Source organism: Stigmatopora argus, chromosome 12 (assembly GCF_051989625.1).
Source record: "Stigmatopora argus isolate UIUO_Sarg chromosome 12, RoL_Sarg_1.0, whole genome shotgun sequence".
NCBI lineage: Eukaryota > Metazoa > Chordata > Actinopteri > Syngnathiformes > Syngnathidae > Stigmatopora > Stigmatopora argus.
Genome location: NC_135398.1, coordinates 16,065,895 through 16,092,346, shown reverse-complemented (window position 1 = coordinate 16,092,346; position 26,452 = coordinate 16,065,895). Strand labels below are relative to the sequence as shown.

General features: G+C 44.7%; 1 protein-coding gene across 1 annotated transcript; it reads right to left on the bottom strand.

The window, feature by feature from the left end:
- Positions 1 to 1,567: 1,567 nt before the first annotated feature.
- Positions 1,568 to 25,473, bottom strand: LOC144085305 (uncharacterized). Its single transcript, XM_077614420.1, has 7 exons — positions 25,295 to 25,473; positions 24,670 to 24,872; positions 12,153 to 12,245; positions 11,971 to 12,066; positions 9,270 to 9,380; positions 5,433 to 5,562; positions 1,568 to 3,658 (listed from the first exon to the last, which is right to left on the bottom strand). Exons 1-7 carry the CDS (start codon positions 25,305 to 25,307, stop codon positions 1,794 to 1,796), a joined length of 2,511 nt encoding a protein of 836 aa, XP_077470546.1. The 5' UTR covers positions 25,308 to 25,473; the 3' UTR covers positions 1,568 to 1,793.
- Positions 25,474 to 26,452: the final 979 nt, after the last annotated feature.

Here is a 26,452-nt window from a genome sequence, read left to right as displayed (position 1 = left end):
GCAGACAATTTTAAGATTACACAATGACATCACTTATGTTATCAAGCGAACTATGGACAAGAGGCTCCCTTAGAAGTCCAGAACACAGGATGCAGCTTCTGAATATTGTATTTAGCGAAGAAAGAGTTTCCACAAGAAGCTGACATTAACCAGACAGAACTAGTAGAACACCTAGGACTCGGGTACAAGAAAAGTAAGTAGGCTAAACGCAGTACAACTTTTATTATAAACAGTAGTTGAGTTAGAAAATTATGATGAGATAAAGATTTAGAAGTAACTACAATTCTGTGGAACATATGAATGAAAGAAATAGGCGGGGGAAAATGTGAACATCATTTTCCCCATAAAAACATATGGTAGAGATTAATAGTGGCAGATACAATTCCTTTGAAAGCCCCATTTTCATGCAATTCGACGCAAAAATGGTGAGCCAGTCCTCAAAATAAATCAGCTCGGTTTCATGGCATAATGTATAAAATGTGATGCCTGTGTTCCAGAATGACTCCATGCAGCATTTCTCTTATACCAGTAAATTGTAGTTGAAGAGATTAAAAGTTATTACGTAACAAATGGAGCTCAAAGATAAAATGGAATGTACAACTACAAGAAAGGCAGACAATTTTAAGATTACACAATGACATCACTTATGTTATCATCATTACTCTAAGCGAACTATGGACAAGAGGCTCCCTAGAAGTCCAGAACACAGGACATGTAGGCCAAAATTTTAACACGAATGCAGCTTCTGAATATTGTATTTAGCAGACAGAACTATTAGAACACCTAGGACTAGGGTACAAGAAAATTAAGTATGCTAAACGCAGTACAACTTTTATTATAAACAGTAGTTGAGTTAGAAAATTATGATGAGATAAAGATTTAGAAGTAACTACTATTCTGTGGAACATATGAATGAAAGAAATAGGCAGGAGAAAATGTGAACATCATTTTCCCCATAAAAACATATGGAAGAGATTAATAGTGGCAGATACAATTCCTTTGAAAGCCTCATTTTCATGCAATCCGACGCAAAAATTGTGACAAATGATTATCTGTTTAATCTACTGGCAGATGCCACAGGGCGCCAGATGGGACTACAGGAAGCCGCAGTCAAATCAAGAATCCGATATATGCCAAAATGGAATAACAGGAAATAGGGCAGGTGAACTTATGAATCACAGACTTTTCCATCAGTGAAGATTTAAAAATAAGGAAGTCAATCAAGGATAAACATCTTGAAATCCTCGATTCCAGCTGATGTAAACCGGCAATCTAATGATCAAAACATAGCTACTGCCCTCTAGTGTATGCTGCAACTAGGACGATTCAGAATATAAGCCACTTAAAATGTTACAGTGAAAGATGCCTATTTATTAGCCTGTTGTTCTCTATTTTATTATTATCGTTATAATGTAAAAAGTTATATTTTGGTCTAAAATTCACCCCCCAAAATGTGACCTATACTCTGTTGTGAATGTTTTTTTCCTCCATTGTGCAATTTTGACTAGTGTGACATAGTCCTGTGCAATTTATTCTCGCAAAAAAATACGAAAAATTCCCACCGAAGTGTGACTTGAGTCATTTTAATTTGAAGTCTTTAAACAATACAGTTTTACCTTTCATTACAGTTCTCCCACAATTTCCGAAAACTCCCCCAAATATATACCCGGAGTTCAGTGTCTCAGAAAAATTATAAGCATTCTTGGATAAAACACTGGCTGTGGTATCACAATTTGTGCAAATTTCGAAGAATTTACCATAAGAAAGTTTTCCTGTTTCCCTGTCAGAATCAGTCAGTTCATGTTCGAGTGACTTTTGAGGTGCCGCCTCAGGTGGTTGAGGCAGGTGTACGTCTTGGGACAGATCTGGCAGTGGAAAGGCCGAACCCCTGAGTGGTTGAGCATGTGCTGCTTAAGTACGCTGCCATCAGAGAAGGCCTTCCCGCACTGAGAGCACACATAAGGGCGTTCTCCAGTGTGGACACGCATGTGCACCGTCACCTTGTGCGCCATTGTGAAGCCTTTGCCGCACACTGTGCACTTGAAAGGCCTTTCACCGGTGTGAGTGAGCCGGTGGGTGCGCATCGCGCCCATCTGGGAGAAAGCTTTGCCGCAATCCGGGCACACGTGAGGCTTCTCCCCGGTGTGGACTCGAGTGTGACTCCGTAAGCCTCCGGCCGTAGAGAAGCACTGTGAACAGTGCGTACATTGGTAGGGTCGCTCCCCTGTATGAGTGCGCATGTGCTGCTTCAGGTCATAGCGGTTGCGGAAGCCGCGGCCACAGACTGGGCAACTCTCCGGCCTCTCGTCGTTATGGCGCAACTCGTGATTGGACAAGCACTTTTCGGACAAAAAGCATTTGCCGCACTCCTGGCACTGGTACGGTTTCTCATGGTCGACCCGTTGATGATACTTAAGCTCACTGATCCCAGGGAACGTTTCGTCGCAGTATCGGCATCTGAAGCGATGGTTGGGGCTGTAGGGAAGCTGATGTTCATTCATCTGATGGTTCCTCAGTAGATGGGCCATCTTGAAGGTCTTTCCGCAGTGAGAACACTCATATTTCGTCAGAAGCTGGACACACTGGTGTCGAACGCATTCATGCACGGATCTAAACTGACAGCCACACTTGGTGCAAATGTGGGCAGCGTTCTTGCATTTCCTCTTCCTGTGGCCAGACAAGTGAGCTTCCGTGCGGAAAGCTTTTCCGCACTGCGAGCATTTGTATGGCTTGACAGCGGTGTGGAATCTCTGGTGTTCTAGAAACTCAAAGCGATACTTGAAACTCCTTCCGCACAGCGGACAGTTGTGAGTAACCCGTCCCCGGGTGTAGGCCGATTTGACAGTCATTTTCCTTGAGGGCAAAGATGAAACCCGATGAGTGGCGCCACATTTCCTGTGTTTACCTCCATTCAGCAATTTGGCGGTTTCCATCTCGCTGACCTCATTGTGACGTTGTTGATGTTTCAACAGACACTTTGAGGAGATGAAGCTTTTTCTACATTGTTTACATTGGTAAGGCTTCTCATGATCAACCTGCTGATGATATTTTAGATCGCCGATGCCGGAAAAACCAGCGCCACAGTGACTGCACTTGAAAAGGCGGCTTTGCACATGTGTGAGGAGGTGTTCTTTGAGGCTGCTGGACTTTTGGAATGTCTTTTTGCAGTGCTCGCAATTATAGCTACGTCCTTGTTTTGGGCAGTGGTGTCGGAATTTGTCCAGCGATGACGGAAAGCTGTTACCGCATTTTATGCAGAGGTATGCAGCGTTTTTGCATTTCCGTAGCCTGTGGCCGGCCAGCAGCGTGGCCGTTCGAAAAGCTCTCCCGCATTCGGAGCAGTTGTAAGGTTGCAGGCCGCTGTGGACTCGCTGATGCTCCACCAGGACGGAGTGATGTTTAAAGCATTTGCCACATTCGGAGCATTTGTGTGTCACTAGCTGTCTGTGACAAGGAGATGAGGAGACATCAGCTCTTTTGGGAGAATCTGGGAAGTTGTTTGATGTGGAAGGATTTGTGGACAGTTCTTCATCAAACATCACTATCTGAGGAACATTGTGGTCATCATCACAAGCACTTGCGTGGGACGCGATTGCCACTTCCAAAGAGGGTGGAAGAGAAAGGGACGGGATAAGAAGATCATCTGACTGAAAAGGAGCTGGAGAAAGGGAAAAGAAATGATTGGAACAAATATGTACAGTGGTTGTCAAAGGTTTGCATACACTTAACATAATGTCATGGCTGTCTTGAGTTTCCAGTTATTTCTACAAATCTGTTTTTCTCTGATAGAATGATTGAAACATATACTTCTTTGTCACAAAAAAAACAATCATGAAGTTTGATTAGTTTATGACTTCATCACAGGTAAACTGAAAATGTGACCAAATACAAAAATATACATACAGAACATGAATGAGCAATTTTGGAGACTTAGAAAGTTGGTAGACATGAGCTTCATAGCACAGCCTCTTCTTGTGAGTAATCATGAGTGACTACAGCTGGTGACTTAGAATTAACTGGAAATTCAAGAGAACCAACACTATCTTCATTACATGCGTATGTTAACTTTTGACCACCACTGTATGTACAGAATCTTAACGGTGCTATGAAATACTGCAGAGAGAGACCATAAAATGATCCCAGACCATCCAAAAAGGTGACAGAAAATACCTAATAAGGAAAATTTGATCCGATTTATGCTTCCTTTCTCAGCGGCCTTGGCTCCACCCACTAGAAAAATCTCCCAACAGAAGATGATGTCACACCCAGAATGCTCTGCGGATTTCTGCTAGGCTCTCCATAGGCCTTGTATTCTCTTGTTGCTGTGTGACCTCTCATTCTATCAACATGATTATCTTTTCTGCTTGTGATGCCACAACCCGAAATGCTGAAAAAAAGTGGATGTTCCCTGATGGATTGTTTTGTGTGGAATAACTATGAAGAGGCCTGTCACAATAACGAATTTTTGTGGGCGATTAATCGTCTCATAAATGATTGCCTACGTGCGATATATTGTCAATGAAAAAAATATATATTAGAGTTTTTGTATATGTATTTTTAAGGATAAACACTTTAAAATTTGAATGGGTGGTTTATTAGAATTTTTAATTTCATTTCAGAATGCATAATGTGTCATCTTAAAGTTATTTCAGTGTAGAATATGAAATAGGTCAGAAACCCGGTGCCATTTTTATTCTCTGATATTTTGAGGCCATCTAAAGAGAGGATTTGATACAAAATGACTGTCATCATGGCCGGCAAAGAGTAAATGTTAGCTCATTTGAAGCCCAATTAAAAGCTATTTTAGGCTAAAATGTGACATATGTGAGAGTTACTGCAGACATTTGCATTTATTGAACAAGATCTGATTTTATTTTGAAATAATTACCGGACATGTGTGCGTGCTCAGCCAGCCCCTAACCATAAGATTAGATAGGTTTTAACGCACAGACGATGGAAATCGCAGCCACGAAAATGACTGCACCGATTTTTATTTACTGTCTGATTAATTTACTTATTGAAATAAAGGCATAACTATGACAAGCTGATTTGATTGACAAATTGGTTTTCAAGATGCAAAATTAAATTAGTCCAGTCATTTTTGTATTTCAGTCACCATTTCATAGCACCTTTAAAAGGTCTTTTTTTCTACCAAAATTCCAATAAATAACCCCATTTGCACATATGAGCCTACAGATTTTTGTAGTCGAGATATTTTTTCATCGTTTTGTCATTAGAACAAAAAACTTTAGGAAAAAATAAAAACTTGAGTGGAATAAAACTATGAAATGGTATATAAAAAACATCTACATTTGAATGCCAAATTAATTTTCTACATGTAAAATTACATTAGGGAATTCATTTTCATTTTTTCAACGATCACCATTTCATAGCACCTTTTAAAGTTTACTGACAATGAACAGAGACCATACCAACAGTATTTTTGCCCAATTTTCCATGACACTCTTTGTTTTGGAGGAGAAACTTGAGGTCTTCCCCAGTTGAGACACACTGTATGTACTCCTCAAGAACCGAGGGGGCAGCACTAAGCCAAGAAGCAGTCTATAAAACAAACAAACAAACAAACAAAAATAGTTTAATAACAATAATGTTTCATATAATGCTAGTCATTACAGAGCAAACCGAACAAAACTTGGCTGGTATGAACGCTGCGTTATGCTCAGACCAGCCATGTTCAGCACAATGCGATTTTGCCGTTGTGATCGAATAGACTCCGCTCCGCTATGTTGCGTGATGAATTTTCTTCCTCGCAAGATCTTTTTGCGGCAGATTATAGCAATGATGAAGAAATTAAGCAAATATGTATCCTCATTAAGGGAACTTCAGATGCTGGAAATGGAACAGTGCCAAGATATCCAGTCAACAAAACGCCAAGCAGGGGGAAAAAAAGCAAAAAAAAGTCATAAAATTATGAGATTTAAGTCACAATATTATAAGAATTAAGTCTAAAAATGTTAATGTTTTAAAGGTGTTTAAAAAAGATTCTGTGATATCAGATTGCAGTTCTCATATCGATTCAAAATCCATCTGAAAAAATCTTTACAAGTTTGCTTTTGGTGGAATTAAATAATTGCTGCACTTCCACTCCCGTCCACTAGTGGGTAGCACTCAGCCACCGTGCCTTGCAACCTGCCAAAATAACTGTAGAGTGCTTAAATTTGGGGATGTTGACCAACGTACCATGGGGCCGTTTCCTAGCTCCAGTCCCATATAAAATGTAATACATAGATATGTAGATTTATTCATTAAATGGACAGTAATGCCCAAACAAATACAAGTGGTGCAATAAGTTATATTGCAGTTATAACTAGAATAACTTAATTTTGTGTTTTGGCCTTGTGGTGGTTCATATATGCAGAATGCTCAGGCTAATAATTTTACCTGCCATCTTATTTTGATGGTTCTTTTTTCAATTATTTTTTCAAACTTTCTTTTTCTGACTAATTTGTTTTCCGGAGTTTTTTGTTTTTGTTTTTTTTAAGTCTGTTTTTCCCATTTGAGAGCTTGTTGGCCATAATGAGCAGTCTTTCATAGTCTATTTAGCGCAATCAAGGCTTGATATGGGGTGAAGACCTCACACACCCTCGCTCTCACCACTCTCACTCCCACACTCTCGCTCTCACCACTCTCGCTCTCACCACTCTCGCTCTCACCACTCTCGCTCTCACCACTCTCGCTCTCACCACTCTCGCTCTCACCACTCTCGCTCTCACCACTCTCGCTCTCACCACTCTCGCTCTCACCACTCTCGCTCTCACCACTCTCGCTCTCACCACTCTCGCTCTCACCACTCTCGCTCTCACCACTCTCGCTCTCACCACTCTCGCTCTCACCACTCTCGCTCTCACCACTCTCGCTCTCACCACTCTCGCTCTCACCACTCTCGCTCTCACCACTCTCGCTCTCACCACTCTCGCTCCCACACTCTCACTCCCACACTCTCACTCCCACACTCTCACTCCCACACTCTCACTCCCACACTCTCACTCCCACACTCTCACTCCCACACTCTCACTCCCACACTCTCACTCCCACACTCTCACTCCCACACTCTCACTCCCACACTCTCACTCCCACACTCTCACTCCCACACTCTCACTCCCACACTCTCACTCCCACACTCTCACTCCCACACTCTCACTCCCACACTCTCACTCCCACACTCTCACTCCCACACTCTCACTCCCACACTCTCACTCCCACACTCTCACTCCCACACTCTCACTCCCACACTCTCACTCCCACACTCTCACTCCCACACTCTCACTCCCACACTCTCACTCCCACACTCTCACTCCCACACTCTCACTCCCACACTCTCACTCCCACACTCTCACTCCCACACTCCCACTCCCACACTCACTCCCACACTCTCACTCCCACTCCCACACTCTCACTCCCACTCCCACACTCTCACTCCCACACTCTCACTCCCACACTCTCACTCCCACACTCTCACTCTCACTCCCACACTCTCACTCCCACACTCTCACTCCCACACTCTCACTCCCACACTCTCACTCCCACACTCTCACTCCCACACTCTCACTCCCACACCCACTCCCACACTCCCACTCTCCCACACTCCCACTCTCCCGCTCCCGCACTCCCGCTCCCGCACTCCCGCTCCCGCACTCCCGCTCCCGCACTCCCGCTCCCGCACTCCCGCACTCCCGCTCCCGCACTCCCGCACTCTCGCTCCCGCACTCCCGCTCCCGCACTCTCGCTCCCGCACTCTCGCTCCCGCACTCTCGCTCCCGCACTCTCGCTCCCGCACTCCCGCACCCGCACTCCCGCACCCGCACTCCCGCTCCCGCACCCCCGCACCCTCACTCCCGCACCCTCACTCCCGCACCCTCACTCCCGCACCCTCACTCCCGCACCCTCACTCCCGCACCCTCTCTCCCGCACCCTCACTCCCGCACCCTCTCTCCCGCACCCTCTCTCCCGCACTCGCACTCCCGCACCCTCGCACTCCCGCACCCTCTCTCCCGCACCCTCTCTCCCGCACCCTCTCCCCCGCACCCTCTCCCCCGCACCCTCTCCCCCGCACCCTCTCCCCCGCACCCTCTCCCCCGCACCCTCACTCCCGCACCCTCACTCCCGCACCCTCACTCCCGCACCCTCACTCCCGCACCCTCACTCCCGCACCCTCACTCCCGCACCCTCACTCCCGCACCCTCACTCCCGCACCCTCACTCCCGCACCCTCACTCCCGCACCCTCACTCCCGCACCCTCTCTCCCGCACCCTCTCTCCCGCACCCTCACTCCCGCACCCTCACTCCCGCACCCTCACTCCCGCACCCTCACTCCCGCACCCTCACTCCCGCACCCTCACTCCCGCACCCTCACTCCCACACCCTCACTCCCACACCCTCACTCCCACACCCTCACTCCCACACCCACTCCCACTCTCACTCCCACACTCTCACTCCCACACTCTCACTCCCACTCCACCTCGCCCCTGCCTCTTTTATAAAGAATACCTAAATTGAAAAGTAAAGGGAAACCGATAAAAAAATGCCAGTTTTTTCCCTTTCTATTTTTTTCAATAAAAAAAAGTCAAAGACATTGTCATGTTTTTTCATTTCTTTATATTTATGTATTGATAGATTTTCTTTTAATTTGAGCACTTGTGATTTCCTCTCCCTGCCAAAAATTACTCTAATCGCCTTAAAATTTTTTATCGGGATTAATCAGAGCCGTTTCAAATAATTAATCTATAAATCGTGATACAAATCATATCGCGAGGTATGAGGTAAAACACTATCATTTTACGATAAAAAAAATCGAAATATTAGAAGATAAACATTTTATTGCAAGAACAAATACTTTTGTTGTAATATCACAAGATTAAATTCAAAATGTTACGAGAAAAAAGACAACATTACAAGATTAACATTACAAGATTAAGGTTGTTACATTGCTTATTCTTACACTGGAAGGTTTTTGGTTTCAGGGGCTGAGAGTTTTGGCAAAGTGAGGTCAGTGTGAACACAAAACTGCTTTTGTCGTAATACGGTGAGACTAAAGGCGTTATATTATGAGGAAAAAAAGCTGTTATAGTACTTATTTATACATGAAGTGAACCAGTAAGACCGGTGTGAACACTAAGCTGATTTTGGCAACGAGCATAGCACAAGAAAGGCACAGCAATTTAACTTTAGTGTGAACACAGCATAAAGCCATGTATGAAATAACCAGTATGAAATGTTGATTTTTTACTTCTGTCATCTTGATGGCAGACCTGTTTGAAATCTGGCACTGGCAGCAGCTCCTCGAGTCGAGTGAAGAATTCACAAACGAGCGTCTCTAGAGCTGTGTCAAAGTCAGGGCCATACTCTACTGGAAAAGTGTTCTGTGGGATGAAAGGAATCAATTGTTCTCACCAAGACACTTGGAAAAAGATATGTCCAACATATAATCCACATATCCCTATATGTGGATTAAACAAATAGAGTGGTATGAAAAAGTTTGGGCACCCCTGATCATTTTCAATATTTTCCTTTATAAATCATTGGTTGTTCGAATCAGCAATTTTAATTAAATGTCATACAGCAGACAAACACTGATATTTGACAACTGAAATGAAGAGAATTCACAGAAAGTCTGCAATAATTACCGTATTTACTCGCATAGAAGCCACCCCTGTGTATTAGCCACACCCTTAAAATTGCCTTAAGATTGTTGAATTTTACAATTTCTCGAGTATAAGCCACCGCCTGATTCACAATTTTCACCTCCATAATCATGGTTTTAATAGGGAGTAAAAATGTGTTACTTTGAAGGGATAATCATCGCACGTCGTATTTCTGAGATTCTGTATGAATCAAAAGCACATTATTAGGGTCAATATCATAAGTTAATATGCCTGTCTTTGTAAATGCAAAATAGTTTCGTGCATGACGTCTTTTAATGTGCATATAAGCCATACCCTCAATTCAGTCATTCTTTTGTCCGACAAATGCGGCTTATATGCAAGTAAATGTGACACTTAACAAAAGTAGGCAGGTGCATAAATATGGGCACCCCAACAGAAAAATTACATTAATGTTTGGTAGATCCTGCTTTTGCAGAAATAAGTCTTCATGCTTCCCATCGTTTGCAATGAGGGTCTGGATTCTGGTTGAAGGTATTTTTGACCATTCTTCTTTACATAATATCTCAACTTCAATCAGGTTTGATGGTTTCCGAGCACGGACAGCCCAATTTAAATCAGAGCCCCTAACTCTATATGATATATTTAACTGAAATTGCTGATCCGAACAACCAATAATTTATAAAGAAAAATCTTTAATTTATCACGTCATTTTCACAAATGGGTGAAAAAGCTTTGATCTTAAAGATGAATGTATTTGTTTCTATTTTTAAGAGACATAGGAAATGAAACAAAAAAAAGTTTTTTTTGGGAAACTAAAATAATTCTGGATAGCTAGATCCTCAAAATAACATGACTAACGCAAAAATGTCTGAACGACTGATAATATCAAGCAATTGTATCACCAACTGCTGTCCTTGCTGTGCATCTTCAATTGACGTCCAAATTTTAATTATCTCTAACAAAACACTGTCATGGCAGATGGTTAAATTTGGATAGATAATAGAAAGAATACTGTAAATTAAATATGAAATATTATGAGATAAAAAGTGCTATTTTCTTTAAGTAACTATTAAGAGCTAAATATTTTAAAACCATCCAGCATAAAATATAGCGTTGTAAAATGAAACATTATGATGTTTTTCCATTATAACAGCCTGTCAAAGAACATGAAATAGAATTTTTTGGGGAAAAAAGTATTAATAAAAAGTTCAATTATCATTTAATGGGGGGACTGCATGTGTTTCGTCACTAATAGAAAATATTCACAAGTTGTGCCAATATTATACTCTGCCCTTAGACTTTTCTATAACATTACTTTGCATAATATGCTCAAAACAAATTTAGGAATGACAGCCACGATACAAAAACAATTTATATTAAGTTGTTTATAAAATATTTAGGGCGGTCCAGCATGTGACTGGTTAGCGCGTCTGCCTTACAGTTCTAGGATCCTGGGTTTGAGCCAGGGTCGGCCTCCTGTGTGGAGATTGCATGTTCTCCCCGGGCTTGCGTGACTTTTCTCCTGGTACGCCGGTTTACTCCCACATTCACAAAACATGCATGGTATGCTGGTTGAACACTCTAAATGAATGGGAATGGTTGTTCGTCTCCTCGTGCCCTTTGATTCGCTGGCCACCAATTCAGTTCAGTTCATCCCCTGCCTTGTGCTCGAAGTCAGCTGGGATAGGCTCCAGCACCCCCTGCAACCCTTGAGGGGATAAGTGGGTCAGAAAATGAATGATTGAATAAAATATTTATTTAGCTTTCAAAAATCAACTCAAGGAAAAAAAAAAGTGCTGAATGATGCCATGACAAAAAAAGGCAATACCCACCCTTAAAGAAAAAACAAACCAATGTACGACTGTTAAGATGCCTGCACTTTGGAACTGTTTCAATATAGAAACTCGAGTTCAACAGTGGCATACTGACTGTAACAAAAGTTGCAAGGAGTGCATAAAAAATGGGAAGTTTCAAAACCTCAAACCTAATTTGCCAACAAACATGAACAAAAATATTTTATGGTGGAGGCAACTGCGATCAAGAGGATGCAACACCGCAACAAACCCTGTTAGCGTCTCTCTCTCCCTCTCTCAAATACTTTATGTACTTCATATTTAGTATCTCTTATTTTAATGTAATTTTACTTGTTGCAATTATATGGATGTAATGCGTTTTCATGAACTAGAATTGATAAACTGCCATTTTAGAATGATAATTTAAGGATCAGCAGACACATTTGTGATATTTGTGTCATCCATCATTGTGACATGCTCTAAAAAATTGTAACCATCTAACCAAATTGGCCAATGTTTATAAATTCATGCAGCGTGTATGGAATTCACTCTACCTTGAGGAAATGTTCTCTGCCATCAGTATCTTCAATAAGGCCTTGTACGAGCTTCATAAAGTTGGCCTCTGGTGCCTCAGTGACAGGATCATTTGTCTAGAATGCAGAACGCAGCATGGCAGTAAGTAAAGGCAGTATGCTTTCAATGTGATAGTCGTGGAAACAAAACCTTCATCACCCACCTCCTCAATGCAAGACGATCGGATCCTGTTGAGGTGAGTTTCAACAGCTTTGAGATCATCTGGGTGCTCAGATCGCAACAATTCAAGAGTGGTCTAGTGGGTGGAAATGTAACATTATATCATGTTACACGTTTTAGCAAAAATGTTTACCACGTGCTTCCACAACTGGCAACATAAGTTTAAGTATCTTTAAGGACATTCCTAACAATTCCAAACCTTTAGCTCATGTAACCCATGGTACACATTCAGTTGTCATGCGGTAACTAATAACTTAGTGGGTGAAGTTGCTGAACCAAAGCAGCAGTTCTTTGCTCCATGGATTTAAAGCCCACAATTCAAGATTAATAGTAATTAAAAACAAGCAACACGCTTGTTTAGAACCAAAAGACAGTTGTTGCGCTATCTTTTGAAAAATGGGTTAGAAGAGAAAGGAAAATTTCAGTTACACACATATAGCACAGCAAACGTGTATACAATTACGGTGGTACCTCGACATACGATCGTAATCCGTTCCAAGACTGAGATCGTATGACGAGCTTTTGGTAACTCGAGCGGACGTTTCCCATTGAAATGAATTGAAAACAAATTAATTTGTTCCAACCCTCTGAAAAAACACCAAAAACAGGATATTGGATTAGAAAAAATGTTTTATTTCTTCTAATTTGCCATATATTGACAAAGTAATAAATAACGAGTGGTTTAATAGTAATGAATTGTGTTTAATAGAAGTAAAATTAGATGCATTTCGCGGAGGGGAGAGACAAAGACAACGACACACACGGAGGGGGGGGGGGGGGGGGCTGTAGAGCTAGTAGCTGTTAGCATCAGGCCGTTTTACATCCCCGGGAGTTCTCGCACATTATCGTAATTGGGTATATACCTCCTTCCGCCGATGCGGCAGTCGCTCGCGAGCTGCTTCACGCTACTGTGTCGCGGCTACAGACGTCACAACCCCAGTCTCTCCTTATCTCCGGTGATTTTAACCATGCTTCCTTGGCTTCTACTCTCCCCACCTTCACTCAGTTAGTGAAGTGCCACACCAGGGAACAAAAAACTCGAACTGCTGTATGCCAACACAAAGGAGGCACACAGCTCAGTCCCCCTTCCCCCATTGGGCCACTCAGACCACAACCTGGTCCATCTGGTCCCCACCTACATCCCTATGGTGAGGAGAAAAAAAACCTACCATTAGGATCATACAAAGATGGACCATGGTACTGTGGGACTGTTTAGAGACCACTGACTGGGAGGTGCTGTGCAATTCACATGGGAAAGACATTGACAGCTTGACCCACTGCTTCACAGATTATATCAACTTCTGTGTGGAGACCACTGTACCCTCCAAGAAGGTCCGTTGTTTCTCCAATAATAAGCCGTGGGTCACCCAAGATCTAAGGGCCCTCCTGAACAAGAAGAAGAGGGCTTTTAGGTCTGGGGAGAAAGATAGTCTGAAAATGGTCCAGAAGGAGCTGAAGAGAGAGATAAGGAAGGGAAAGACCATCTACAAGAGGAAGCTAGAAAACCAACTCCAGAGAGGCAACGCCAAAGAGGTCTGAAGGGGCTTGAGGACCATTTCAGGCCATGGAGGCAACAGTGAGAGAGATCCAGAGTCCAGAGACAGGGAGTGGGCCAATGAACTGAATCAGTTCTTTAACAGATTCAGTTCTGCCCCCACTCTCCTGACCCCCCAGGCCAGAAGCAACTCTCCCCCCTCTTCTCCTCCTCCTCTTCCTCCCCCTCTTCCACCGGTCTCTGCATTACTGTCGATCAGGTGATAAAATAGCTTAAGAAGATCGAAGCAAGGAAGGCTACTGGTCCAGACGGCGTCAGCTCCAGACTACTGAGACTGTGCGGATCAGCTTGGCAATGTGATTCTGCATATTTTCAACCTCTGCCTCAGTCTGCAGAAGGTCCCCACCATGTGGAAAACTTTCTGTGTGGTCCCAGTTCCAAAGACTGCGAACCCCAGGGAGCCAAACCACTTCAGGCTGGTAGCATTAACCTCTCACCTGATCAAGACAATGGAGAGATTCATCCTCAATCACCTCAGCCCCCTGATGAATGCAGAGCTGGACCCTCTGCAGTTTGCCTATCGTCCAGGCATTGGTGTGGAAGATGCTGCCACCTACCTGATGCACAGGTCTCTTTCACACCTGGAGAACACGGGAAGCATGGTGAGAATTATGTTTTTTTTTTTACCTCTCCAGTGCGTTCAACACCATTCAGCCGGTCCTACTGAGAGGGAAACTGGAAGAGGCTGGAGTAAGGAACCACCTAGCCGCATGGATAATCAACTTCGTCACTGACAGACCACAATATGTGAGATTTCAGGACTGTACGTCTGATGTGATAGCTTGCAGCACGGGGGCCCCACAAGGCACAGTGCTCTCCCCACTCTTCTTCCTCTACACATCTGACTTCGAACATAATACAGACACCTGCCACATCCAGAAGTTCTCCGACGACACTGCTATTGTTGGACGAGTGATAGACGGGAACGACCTAGAGTACAGGGGAGTCATCACAGCCTTTGTTGACTGGTGTTGGCAAAACCACCTCTACATTAACACCAGTAAGACAAAGGAAATGATGATCGATTTTCGGAGGAATCCTCAACAGACCACTCAGGTGAACATCCAGGGTACAGACATTGAAATCGTGGAGAATTTTAAGTACCTGGGTGTTCACCTCAACAACAAACTAGACTGGTCCACAAACATAGATGCCCTGTATAAAAGGGGCGAGAGACGCCTCTACCTACTGAGGATACTACGGTCCTTTGGAGTGTGCAGGACACTGCTGAGGACCTTTTACGACATTTTGGTGGCATCTACAGTGTTTTATGCAGTGGTCTGTTGGGGATGCGGGAGCACAGAGAGGGACAGGAACAGGCTGAATAAGCTGGTAAGGAGGGCCAGCTCTGTTCTGAGCTGTCCTTTGGACTCTGTGGAGGAAGTGGGAGAGCGGAGGATGCTGACCAGGACAATGTCCATCATGGACAGCACCTCCCACCCCCTGCATGAGTCTGTGGAGTCCATACGAAGCTCTTTCAGCAATAGACTGCTGCACCCTCATTGCAGGAAGGAGCGCTTCCGCAGATCCTTCCTCCCATCAGCTGCTGGCTCTTTAACAAAACAAATGGCTGAGTGTTAAGACCTACCGTATGTATACATGTACATCTATGTATGTATGTATGTATATGTATATTTATATATATGTATGTATATTTAGGTATGCGTATATGTAGGTATAGCTATACAGACGCTCCCCTACTTACGAACATTCAACTTACGAACAACGGTACATACGAACATGTCTGCAAATTGCGTTTAAGTCGAAAAATGTTCGTAAGTCCAATTTTGTATTTTTTTTCCCCGAGTAGTGCTTCTTTCCGCCGCTAATACGCCTGGCGCTGTGAGGGCTCAGCTCACCCAGCATCTACCTTCTTCGTTGCAATGCGGAAGTGCGTGAACTTATCTCCAGTGGGCAAAGAACCTTTTTCATTTGTATCATTAAATATCTCGTGCATCCATTATTGAATATGGTTGGTAAAAAGCGAAATACTTCTATTGAGGGAGTTGCAAGGAAGAGGCAAGCCATTTCATTTGAAACGAGTGGCAATAATAACGAAGCTTGATGCGCGTGAGAGTGGTGAGCGTTTCACGGGCATACAACAGAAAGATCGAGCAGCAGGACCCAAATATTGAACGTTGGACAAAGTTTGCAAATCAATTGAATGATGCCATACAGTGCTACCGCATCAAAAAAAGAAGAAAACTGTGCAATCGTCGTTTGATCGCTTCTTTCGGCCAGTTTCTAATACATAAATCTCTCTCTCTATACAGTACTGTACATATTCTCTCCATTTTATTAAATGTTTTTTCAGTACAAACCAATGCGTGTTACTTATATAGGCCTTAAACATAAATTATAATATAAAATATAGCACTGAATCAACTTACAAACAAATTCAACTTATGAACAATCGCTCGGAACCTAACTCGTTCGTAAGTAGGGGAGCGTCTGTATATATTTCAGCAACACGCTTATTTATTTATGTATTTATTATCTTACTTATTACCTATGTATTTATGTCTAAAATTCCTTTCCCGTATATACATTCTCACGCTCTTGCTACTGTGACAATGAAATTTCCCAAATACGAGATGAATAAAGTTATCCAATCCAATTTTGATCAAGAAAATAGAGCTTCCTGAGTTGCTGAGAGTGGATTTTCAGAAATGCAAGCCCCATGCGACCTTAGGCTGTGGCACTCATTGGAAAATAGAACTTGCTCAGCGAACTCGACGGCAGAGAGCCTTGGCGAAGGTGGATGTGTTTTCAGAAATTAGAGGCCCGGGCAACGTTACGTGGTCCTAAAGCGAAAATAGAGCTCGCTCAGCGGACTTTGGGAGCCTCGTGGTACTGGAGCTGATGGTGGAATTTCCCAGAAATGTTTCAAAGTGCAAGCTCCGGGGAACGTTACGGCAGACGCTGTGGTCCTAAACCGAAAATAGAGCTCAAGCAGCTAACTCCCGGAGCTTGTGGTACTGGAGCTGATGGTGGAATTTCCCAGAAATGTTTCAAAGTGCAAGCTCCGGGCAACGTTGCATCGGATGCCATGGTCCTAAACCAAAAAATAGAGCTCTTTGGAGGGCTAAGATGGCTGGACATCGTGAAAGAGCAACACATAACTTTAGTCCGGGCAGCGGGCTCATGTCGTTGCTCTTATCTGACTATAGAGCTCCCTGAACGGGTAATTGAAGGCTGGACGGAAGGAGCGAAGTGGAAGTTTAATTTCCCCCAAAACAATGACAGCAATAAAGATGAAGAATGTTGTCTTAGTACAGTAATACCTTAACATAAAAGGTTAATGCATTCCGGGACTGAGCTTGTATGTCAATTTACTCATTTCACAAATCAATTTTTCCCATAAAAAATAACTAAATACAAATTAATCTGTTCTCACCCTCTGAAAAAACACCTAAAAATAGGATACAGTAATACGGGTAAAATTTCGAGCAAATGTTTACCTTGAGATACGAGACAAATTTTGATATACAGACGCTCCCCTACTTACGAACGCAATTGGTTCCGAGCGATTGTTCATAAGTTGAATTTGTTTGTAAGTTGATTCAGTGCTATATTTTGTATTATAATTTATGTTTAAGGCCGATATAAGTATATTGAAGGTTTATATAAGTGCATTTGTATGTTTAAGGCTTGTATAAGTAACACGCATTGGTTTGTACTGAAAAAAAAAACATTTAATAAAATGGAGAGAATATGTACAGTACTGTAGAGAGAGAGAGAGATTTATGTATTAGAAACTGGCCAAAAGAAGCGACCTAATGACGATTGCACAGTTTTCTTCTTTTTTTCCATCATAAATGATGCGGTAGCACTGTATGGCATCATTCAATTGATTTGCAAACTTTGTGCAACGTTCAATATTTGGGTCCTGCTGCTCGATCTTTCTGTTTATAAATGGTACTGACGGTCGAACGATTCAATGCCCGTGAAACGCTCACCACTCTCACGCGCATCAAGCTTCGTTATTATTGCTACTCGTTTCAAATGAAATGGCTTGCCTCTTCCTTGCAACTCCCTCAATAGAAGCCTTTAGCTTTTTACCAACCATATTCAATATTGGATGCATGAGATATTTAATGATACAAATGAAAAAGGTTCTTTGCACACTGGAGATACATTCACGCACTTCCGCATTGCAAAGAAGAAGAAGGTAGATGCTGGGTGAGCTGAGCTCTCACAGCGCCAGGCGTCGGTATTAGCGGCGGAAAGAAGTACTACTCCGAAAAAGGCGCGAAATACAAAATTGGACTTGCGAACATTTTTGGACTTAAACGCAATTTGCAGACATGTTCGTATGTACCGTTGTTCGTAAGTTGAATGTTCGTAAGTAGGGGAGCGTCTGTACGAGCATACAGCCACTCCACCGGCGAGTCATTTCCTTATCGTGGTGGTGGGATTTGTGTGTCCCATTGATCCTTGGAGCTATGTTGTCTGGGGCCTTGTGCCCCTGGTAGGGTCACCCATGGCAAACTGGCCTGAGGGGTACCCGGTCGTTTCGTCGGCTGACGTTCGGCCGGCTGACGTTCGGCCGGCTGACGTTCGGCCGGCTGACGTTCGGCCGGCTGACGTTCGGCCGGCTGACGTTCGGCCGGCTGACGTTCGGCCGGCTGACGTTCGGCCGGCTGACGTTCGGCCGGCTGACGTTCGGCCGGCTGACGTTCGGCCGGCTGACGTTCGGCCGGCTGACGTTCGGCCGGCTGACGTTCGGCCGGCTGACGTTCGGCCGGCTGACGTTCGGCCGGCTGACGTTCGGCCGGCTGACGTTCGGCCGGCTGACGTTCGGCCGGCTGACGTTCGGCCGGCTGACGTTCGGCCGGCTGACGTTCGGCCGGCTGACGTTCGGCCGGCTGACGTTCGGCCGGCTGACGTTCGGCCGGCTGACGTTCGGCCGGCTGACGTTCGGCCGGCTGACGTTCGGCCGGCTGACGTTCGGCCGGCTGACGTTCGGCCGGCTGACGTTCGGCCGGCTGACGTTCGGCCGGCTGACGTTCGGCCGGCTGACGTTCGGCCGGCTGACGTTTGGTTGAACGGACGTATCGTCGACGGACAGTTCGGCGAACGGACGTTTCGTCGGCTGGACGTATCGTCGACGGACAGTTCGCCGAACGGACGTTTCGTTGGCTGGACGTGTCGTCGAACGGACGTTTGGTTGACGGATTCGCCGCCGGACAAGACGTCGAACGGACTTTTCGTTGGCTGGACGTGTCGTCAAACGGACGTTTGGTTGACGGATTCGCCGCCGGACAAGACGTCGAACGGACGTTTCGTTGGCTGGACGTGTCGTCGAACGGACGTTTGGTTGACGGATTCGCCGCCGGACAAGACGTCGAATGGACGTTTCGTCGCCGGGTTCGCTCGCTCTCAAAATTATAATCATGAGAGAGAGAGAGAGTTTACTGTTGAAAGCGATCAACCAGGTAATCTCTCGCTCTCAAAATTACAATCGTGAGAGAGAGACTTTGTAAATGTCAGAGCATTAATATCTAATATCAAAATTATCAATAAGGCGTTATTGGCGTGTGTACATGTTACTCGTTGCCAGATTCACTCGCTCGCCCCGCCCCCGGATTCGCTCGTATTGGTGTGTGTGTGTACATGTTTTTCAAACTACGCCCCGCGGGCCATATACGGCCCGTTAGGTTGAAATATCAAAATTATCAATAAGAGCACTCATTTAACACATCGGTTGCCATTGACGGTGGTAGACGTCCGATGAACCTTCATTGCCTCTATAACTTGCAATACAGCAAGGTGTTGAAATACTTTATATCAGGGGTCTCAAACTTGCGGCCCGCGGGCCAACTGCGGCCCTCGGGACGATAATTTGCGGCCCCCGTCTTAATATGAAAGATCGATTTTTTTTTTTTTAAATTTTTTTTTTTTTTTACCCCTTTCCCCATGATGGCGCCGTTTAAGTGGCAGCCAGTGGCAGTAGCTCTGTCCACTCATGTTTTTCTTGTTTTACAGCATGTTTTACATGAAAAATTAGAGGGAACATTGACATGCACCTGCTTGTGGCAGGTGTGATACTGGTGTGCCGATAGCGAGCAATGATGATGTCGTGACCGGATGACTCGCCTAAAGACGTTTCGCCGACGGACGTTTGACAGACGGACAGGTCGTACTAGTATTTGTTAGTTTAATGATTAAATACAAATACTAGTATTTGTATTTAATCATTAAACGCTGTTTTCAGCTGGATTTGACCGAATTTGAGAGCATTTTGAGCCGTTTGGCGAATGGACGTCTATAGACGTTTTTTTGCCTCCATCGCGATATCATCCAGTATTTGTATTTAATCATTAAATGCTGTTTTAGGATGGATTTGACCCGATTGCTGTCATTTTACGGCTCGGTTCTGCTACATCTGCCTGCCCAAGAGTGCTTATTCCCGGACTGCCATTGATGGTAGACGAACATTGATTTTTACTATAATTTGGACAACACCGGCGGCGGGCCGGATTAAAAATCCTAACGGGCCGTATATGGCCCGCGGGCCGAGGTTGAAAAACATGTACACACACGATCCGGCGGGGCGAGCGTTCGAATCCCGTTTCGGCGAAACCTCCGTTCGGCCGAATGAACGTTCGGTGGAACGTCCATTCGGCGACCTGCCCGTCTGTCAAACGTCCGTCGGCGAAACGTCTTTAGGCGAATCATCCGAGTACCGATGATGTCGCTCACACTGGTACTCAGTGCGCTCAGGGAGGTTGTCTTTCTGCTCAGACCAACAAAAAATTAGAGGGAACTTTGGTTCGGAGCTGAATGAACCAATCACGGTGAGGTATACGGCTCTGGAGGGCGGGACATCGGCCGGGCTGTCCAGTGCCTCGCTCACTCACTCATTCATTCCTCCAATTAGCTGGGCGGAGGAGAAGCCGTGAGGCCGATCACTCCGCTCGGCGCGCACACTCCTCCGCTGCTCTCAGCATAGAACTGAATGAGGCGCTATGATCCGTGATCCAGCCTGTGTCAGTGTCTGTAGCCATCTCCGCGATTGAAACGGAGAGCGAAAGTGCACATGCGCCACAAACCCGCGCGACTGAATGTGAAAGATCAACCCGAGACTCATTCCAAGTGGAAAAACATATTACAGAGCCCCAGAGATGTCTCTTTCAAAGCCTGCCGTGAAGAGAAAGGTCGGTGATGAGCACAGACAGTTTCAAGAAAAGTGGGGAGTGCAATATTTCTTTGTTGAACACAGGGGCACCCCGACGTGTCTCATTTACACTGAAAAAGTTGTGGTGCACAAGGAATACAATTTGAAACGTAATTGTACTACGAGACATGCTGAGGGGTACGAAAAATACCAGGGAGATGAGAGAGCCAACCAGGTTGCCAGTCTTAAAACACGTCTTCTGAGGCAACAGGATCTCTTCAAGAAGGCTACCAAAGACAGTAATGCAGCAGTCAAAGCTAGCTACGCCGTTTGTGAGTTGATTGATCCTGTGCTAAGTGATCCCAAATGGCTCATGGACTTGGCTTTTCTTGTTGATATCACACATGAGCTTAATGTACTGAACAAGAAGCTACAAGGCCAGGGGCAACTTGTCAGTGCTGCCTATGACAACGTGAGAGCATTCTGCACTAAACTTGTGTTATGGAAAGCCCAGCTCTCTCAGACAAACCTTTGCCATTTCCCAGCATGCAAGGCTCTCGTGGATGCAGGCACACCATTCAGTGGTGAGAAGTATGTTGAGGCCATTTCGAAGCTACAGGAGGAATTTGATCACAGATTTGCAGACTTCAAGACACACAAAGCCACATTTCAAATTTTTGCGGACCCCTTCTCCTTTGATGTGCAAGATGCCCCTCCTGAGCTTCAAATGGAGCTCATTGACCTGCAGTGCAACTCTGCACTCAAAGCCAAGTTCAGGGAGGTGAGTGGAGAAGCAGACAAGCTTGGGCAATTTTTGAGAGAGTTGACCCCCAGCTTCCCTGAACTTTCCCGAAGGTTCAAGCGGACCATGTGCCTTTTTGGGAGCACATACTTGTGTGAGAAGCTCTTCTCCACCTTGAACTTCAATAAGTCCAAGTACAGGTCCAGACTTACTGATGAGCATCTTCAAGCTCTACTGAGGGTCTCCACTGCTTCCTCCCTCAAGCCAAATGTGACTATGTGAGAAGAAGCGCTGCCAGGTCTCTAGCAGCAAGGAGTAGGCAAGAGAAGCCGTGTTCAGAATATTTCATGTTCAATGTTCCATTCAAGTTCAGAAAGTTAAAGGTTAAAGAGCTGTTAATACAGACATTTGAAACGGAATAAAAATAATTCATTTTCTCTACTTAGCCAGCCAGTGTATATCTACTGTATGCTCATTAGTATTATTTGGTTTTGTATTACTGATTGATTTATTTTTTATTCATCTTTAAGTTAATTTATTTAATTCATTATTTTTTGTTAAAAAATAAAGATATTTGATAATGTTGGAATGTTTTATCAGTGCTTTTCTTGTGGAAATCCTGATGCGGCCCAGTCTCACCCAGACTCGGCCTCTAGCGGCCCCCAGGTAAATTGAGTTCGAGACCCCTGCTTTATATGGTCATTTTTATCAAACAAATAAAAGTCTTAGTATACTTTCACGGGTTTGAGGTGAGGGACCAGGCAAAGAATGGCTCAGAAGACCTCCTATGATGAGTAAAACCATTGAACGGCGTATTCCCTCGCCTGGACGTGGGTCACAGGGCTGCAGAAACTGGCTCTTGGGATGTGGAAAGTCACCTCTCTGATTGGGAAAGAGCCCGAGCTAGCGTCTGAGGTTGAGAAATTCCGGCTCGACATAGTCGGGCTCACTTCTACGCACAGCTTAGGTTCCAGTACCACTCCTCTCAAGGGGGGTTGGACACTCTCCCACTCTGAAGTTGCCCATGGTGAGAGGTGCCGAGCGGGTGTGGGCATACTTGTTGCCTCCGGCTCCGTGCCTGCATGTTGGGGTTTACCCCGGTGGACGAGAGAGTAGAATCCCTACGTCTTCGGGTGGGGGGACGGGACCAGACTGTTGTTTGTGCGTATGCACCAAACAACAGTTCAGAGTACCCACTCTTTTTGGAGTCCTTGGAGGGGGTGGTGGAGAGTGCCCCTTTGGGGGACTCCCTTGTTCTGCTGGGGGACTTCAATGCTCACATGGGCAATAACAGTGAGACCTGGAGGGGAGTGATTAGGAAGAACTCTGATCAAAACCAGAGTGGTGCTCTATTGTTGGATCTCTACGGTCTTCGTGGATTGACAATAATGAACACCATGTTCAAGTATAAGGGTGTCCATATGTGCACTTGGCACCATGACACCCTAGGCCGCAGTTCGATGATCGACTTTGTGATAGTGTTATCGGACCTGCTGCCGCATTTCTTGGACACTCGGGTAAAGAGAGGGGCGGAGCTGTCAACCGATCACCACCTGGTGCTGAGTAGGCTCCGATGGTGGGGGCAGATGCCGGTGCGGTCGGGTAGACCCAAACGTTTCGTGAGGGTCTGCTGGGAGCGCCTGGCGGAGTCCCCTGTCAGAAGGAGTTTCAATTTTCCCTTCCGACAGAGCTTCTCATGTCCGGGAAGGGGCGGGGGACATTGAGTCCAAGTAGATCATGTTCCGCGCTTCTATTGTTGAGGCGGTAACCCCAGAACCCGCTGGTGGACACCGGCGGTCAGAGATGCCGTCAGGCTGAAAAAGGAGCCCTTTTGGCCATCTGATCAGGATGCCCCCCGACCGCCTCCCTCGGGAGGTATTCTGGGCACGTTCCTCCGGGAGGAGGCCACGGGTAAGACCTCGGACACGCTGGGGAGACTGTCTCCCGGCTGGCCCAGGAACGCCTTGGGAAGAGTTGGATGAAGTGACTGGAGAGAGGGAAGTCTGGACTTCCCTACTGAAGCTGCTGCCCCCGCGACCCGACTTCAGATAAGCAGAAGATGCGATGAGAACAAAACAATTGAGAAACTAACTTTTTTAAAGAAATCTTTAAACAATGAGTCCTTTGTCACGGAACTTTCACCTTTTTGACATTATGACCTGCAATCGGCTAGCCACCGATTGAGGTGTCCCCCCGCCTCTGGGCCAAAGTCAGCTGGGATTGGCTCCAGCAGCCCGCGCGAGCATAGTGAGGATAAAGTGGTTAAAAAAATGAATGACATTATAATAGATGTTCACTTAATTGATCAAGTGTGTTTAAATTATTAAATCGATTTTTTTTATTATATTACATACACGGAACAAGAAAATGTGAATGCATGTACGTAAATGTACTGGATACAATAGGTCACATGTGTCAAACCGATTCCGCCAAGGGCCGCAGTGGGTCCTGGTCTTTGTTCCAACCGATCCACTGCCGACATTTTAACCAATCAGGTGTCTTCTGAAAATAAGGAGCACCTGACTTTAATTAACTGATTACACTTGCAAAAGGTATCCTCTTGTTGAGTTGGAATGAAAACCTGCACCCACTGCGGCCCTTTGAGGACCGGTTTGACACCCCTGCAATAGGTCATCAATTCATTACCAGTTGAGTCTCTGTTTCCTGCAGATTTTTTTTCCATGTCCACCAGGTGTCAGTATTCAGCAACACAGTGTCAATGCAGCGTGTCAATGTGTCAAAACGATACGTGATGCCCTATATAACCCCATCTACGCATCACTACTTGAGGATACATTTTACGGAAAATGAATGAATGAACTGAATTGGAAAAAACAAAAGAACGGAGTGTATACATCATTTGTGGTTTGGCATTGGTGAATGAATGTATTCATGGACTAAATCATGGAAAAGAAAAGAAAGCTTGAAAATATTTTTGGGAGGCCAAATACTGTTAAACTTCAGAATCCCGCCCAGATCTACAGTACTATGGAAAGCAACCCTGGACGATCATTCAGTGCAAATGTCATCTATTAACTTGTCAAACCTCAAAACAGCCATTATATGAAGTTGTTTTCACTTACCCTCGCTCTCAGTCCCAGTGACAAGAGTCTCCCCTCTCTTTTACTCATGAGTTCGGGAACTGCATCTGTAACCATGAATACAAACTCCTCCAGCTTCCCGTAGTGCTTGATGTTCCTCTGGCGAACCACTTCCCACATCACTGCTGACATTAGCCTCAGTGGTGGGACCAGGAGGGCCAGTGATGACAGCGGAACATTGAATTCTTCAAGACAATATATACATGTATATGTAGACATATTATTGTGTTAGGCCACCATACACACTTTGATAAGCATGCACATAGTATCTACTTTCACTGGCAACAGTGGGTATATTGTATATATGTGTATGTGTATATGCATGTGTATATAAAATATGCGCAGGGTGCCGATAAATAGTGAATACCTGCTAACCCGTTGCAATTCAACGCAAAATGTTCGCTGTGAATTATCACTGAGGTTAGAACACACAAACGACCAAACACCTCTAACCCCGCTAATGTTGCCAAGCTAAACCAATGAAGGCTAAAAAAGTCTCGTTCCAGAGATTAGTCGAGGCCTGTAGAGCCGAGCCTACACGCTTGATTTTGTGAAGAGAATAGCAAAAAATGTCAATTTTTGTCTCGTTCTCCGATCGAATACTTACCAACGTCGCCCATTTTTCAAATGATCAAATCTCTTTGTTCTCAAAAATCCTAAAGAGACGAGTTTTTATTGTTTTCTTAGTTAGCTTACGAGCTAACCATTTTTGCAGTGGCGGCGCCAACTTCTTCCTGAAACAAGGTCTTCATTAATCCGTCGGTTGTGTCGTCACTGTTTGTAAATGGGTGCACTCGTTTTACGTCATATTGTTGCCCGCTTTACACCGTGCCTGTAATTAGTGCCTCACGAAAACAGTGTCCTCAATAAAATGGGATTTCAGCGGTCCTTACAGGCAGAAAGTTTTTCGTCGATAGTATTGAAGTTATTTGTTGTTGTTTTTTTAATCCAAGTAAAAGCCAGGATTATAGTAAAATATTAATAATAAAAGATTGCATTCGCGACTCCTCCGCATAAATAATGCAAGTGGTTATTGAAAGTCGTCAAACTGTCAGTTATATTATGATCAATACTATTGATAAAATGTCAATAAAGGCAGCAGCAGCGCTCTGTTGTGTAAGTATAGTTTTTAACCAAAAGATGCATCCCCACTTAACATGTTTCTGAGTCCCAAATGTAAAAACAATACCAAACCAGCGTTTAAAATGAATTTGCTTTATTGCAGCCAATAAACTCAATTTTGGATTAAACATAAATGCAATCAATACTAAAAAACGTTTCATTTTAGCTTTCAGCAGGGGTAGGAAACTGTTCATTACTCATCTCATCTCGCATCTCATTTTCTGAACCGCTTTATCTTTACTAGGGTCACGGGGGATGCTGGAGCCAATCCCAGCTGTCTCCGGGCCAGAGGCGGGGGACACCCTGAATCGATGGCCAGCCAATCGCAGGGCACAAGGAGACGGACAACCATGCACACTCACACCCATACCTAGGGGCAATTTAGAGTGTCCAATCAGCCTACCATGCATAATTTTGGAATGTGGGAAGAAATCGGAGTACCGGGAGAAAACCCATGCAAGCCCTGGGAGAACATGAACACTCCACACAGGTGGAATGACCTGGATTTGAACCCAGGACCCCCACTGTGAGGCCGACGTGCTAACCAATCAGCCGCCGGGCTTCCTCTGATCATCACTGTGTACATAAATAAGGCATATTTTCAGAACTGTAACATTCCTTAAGTGTCCATTTTCCTTAAACC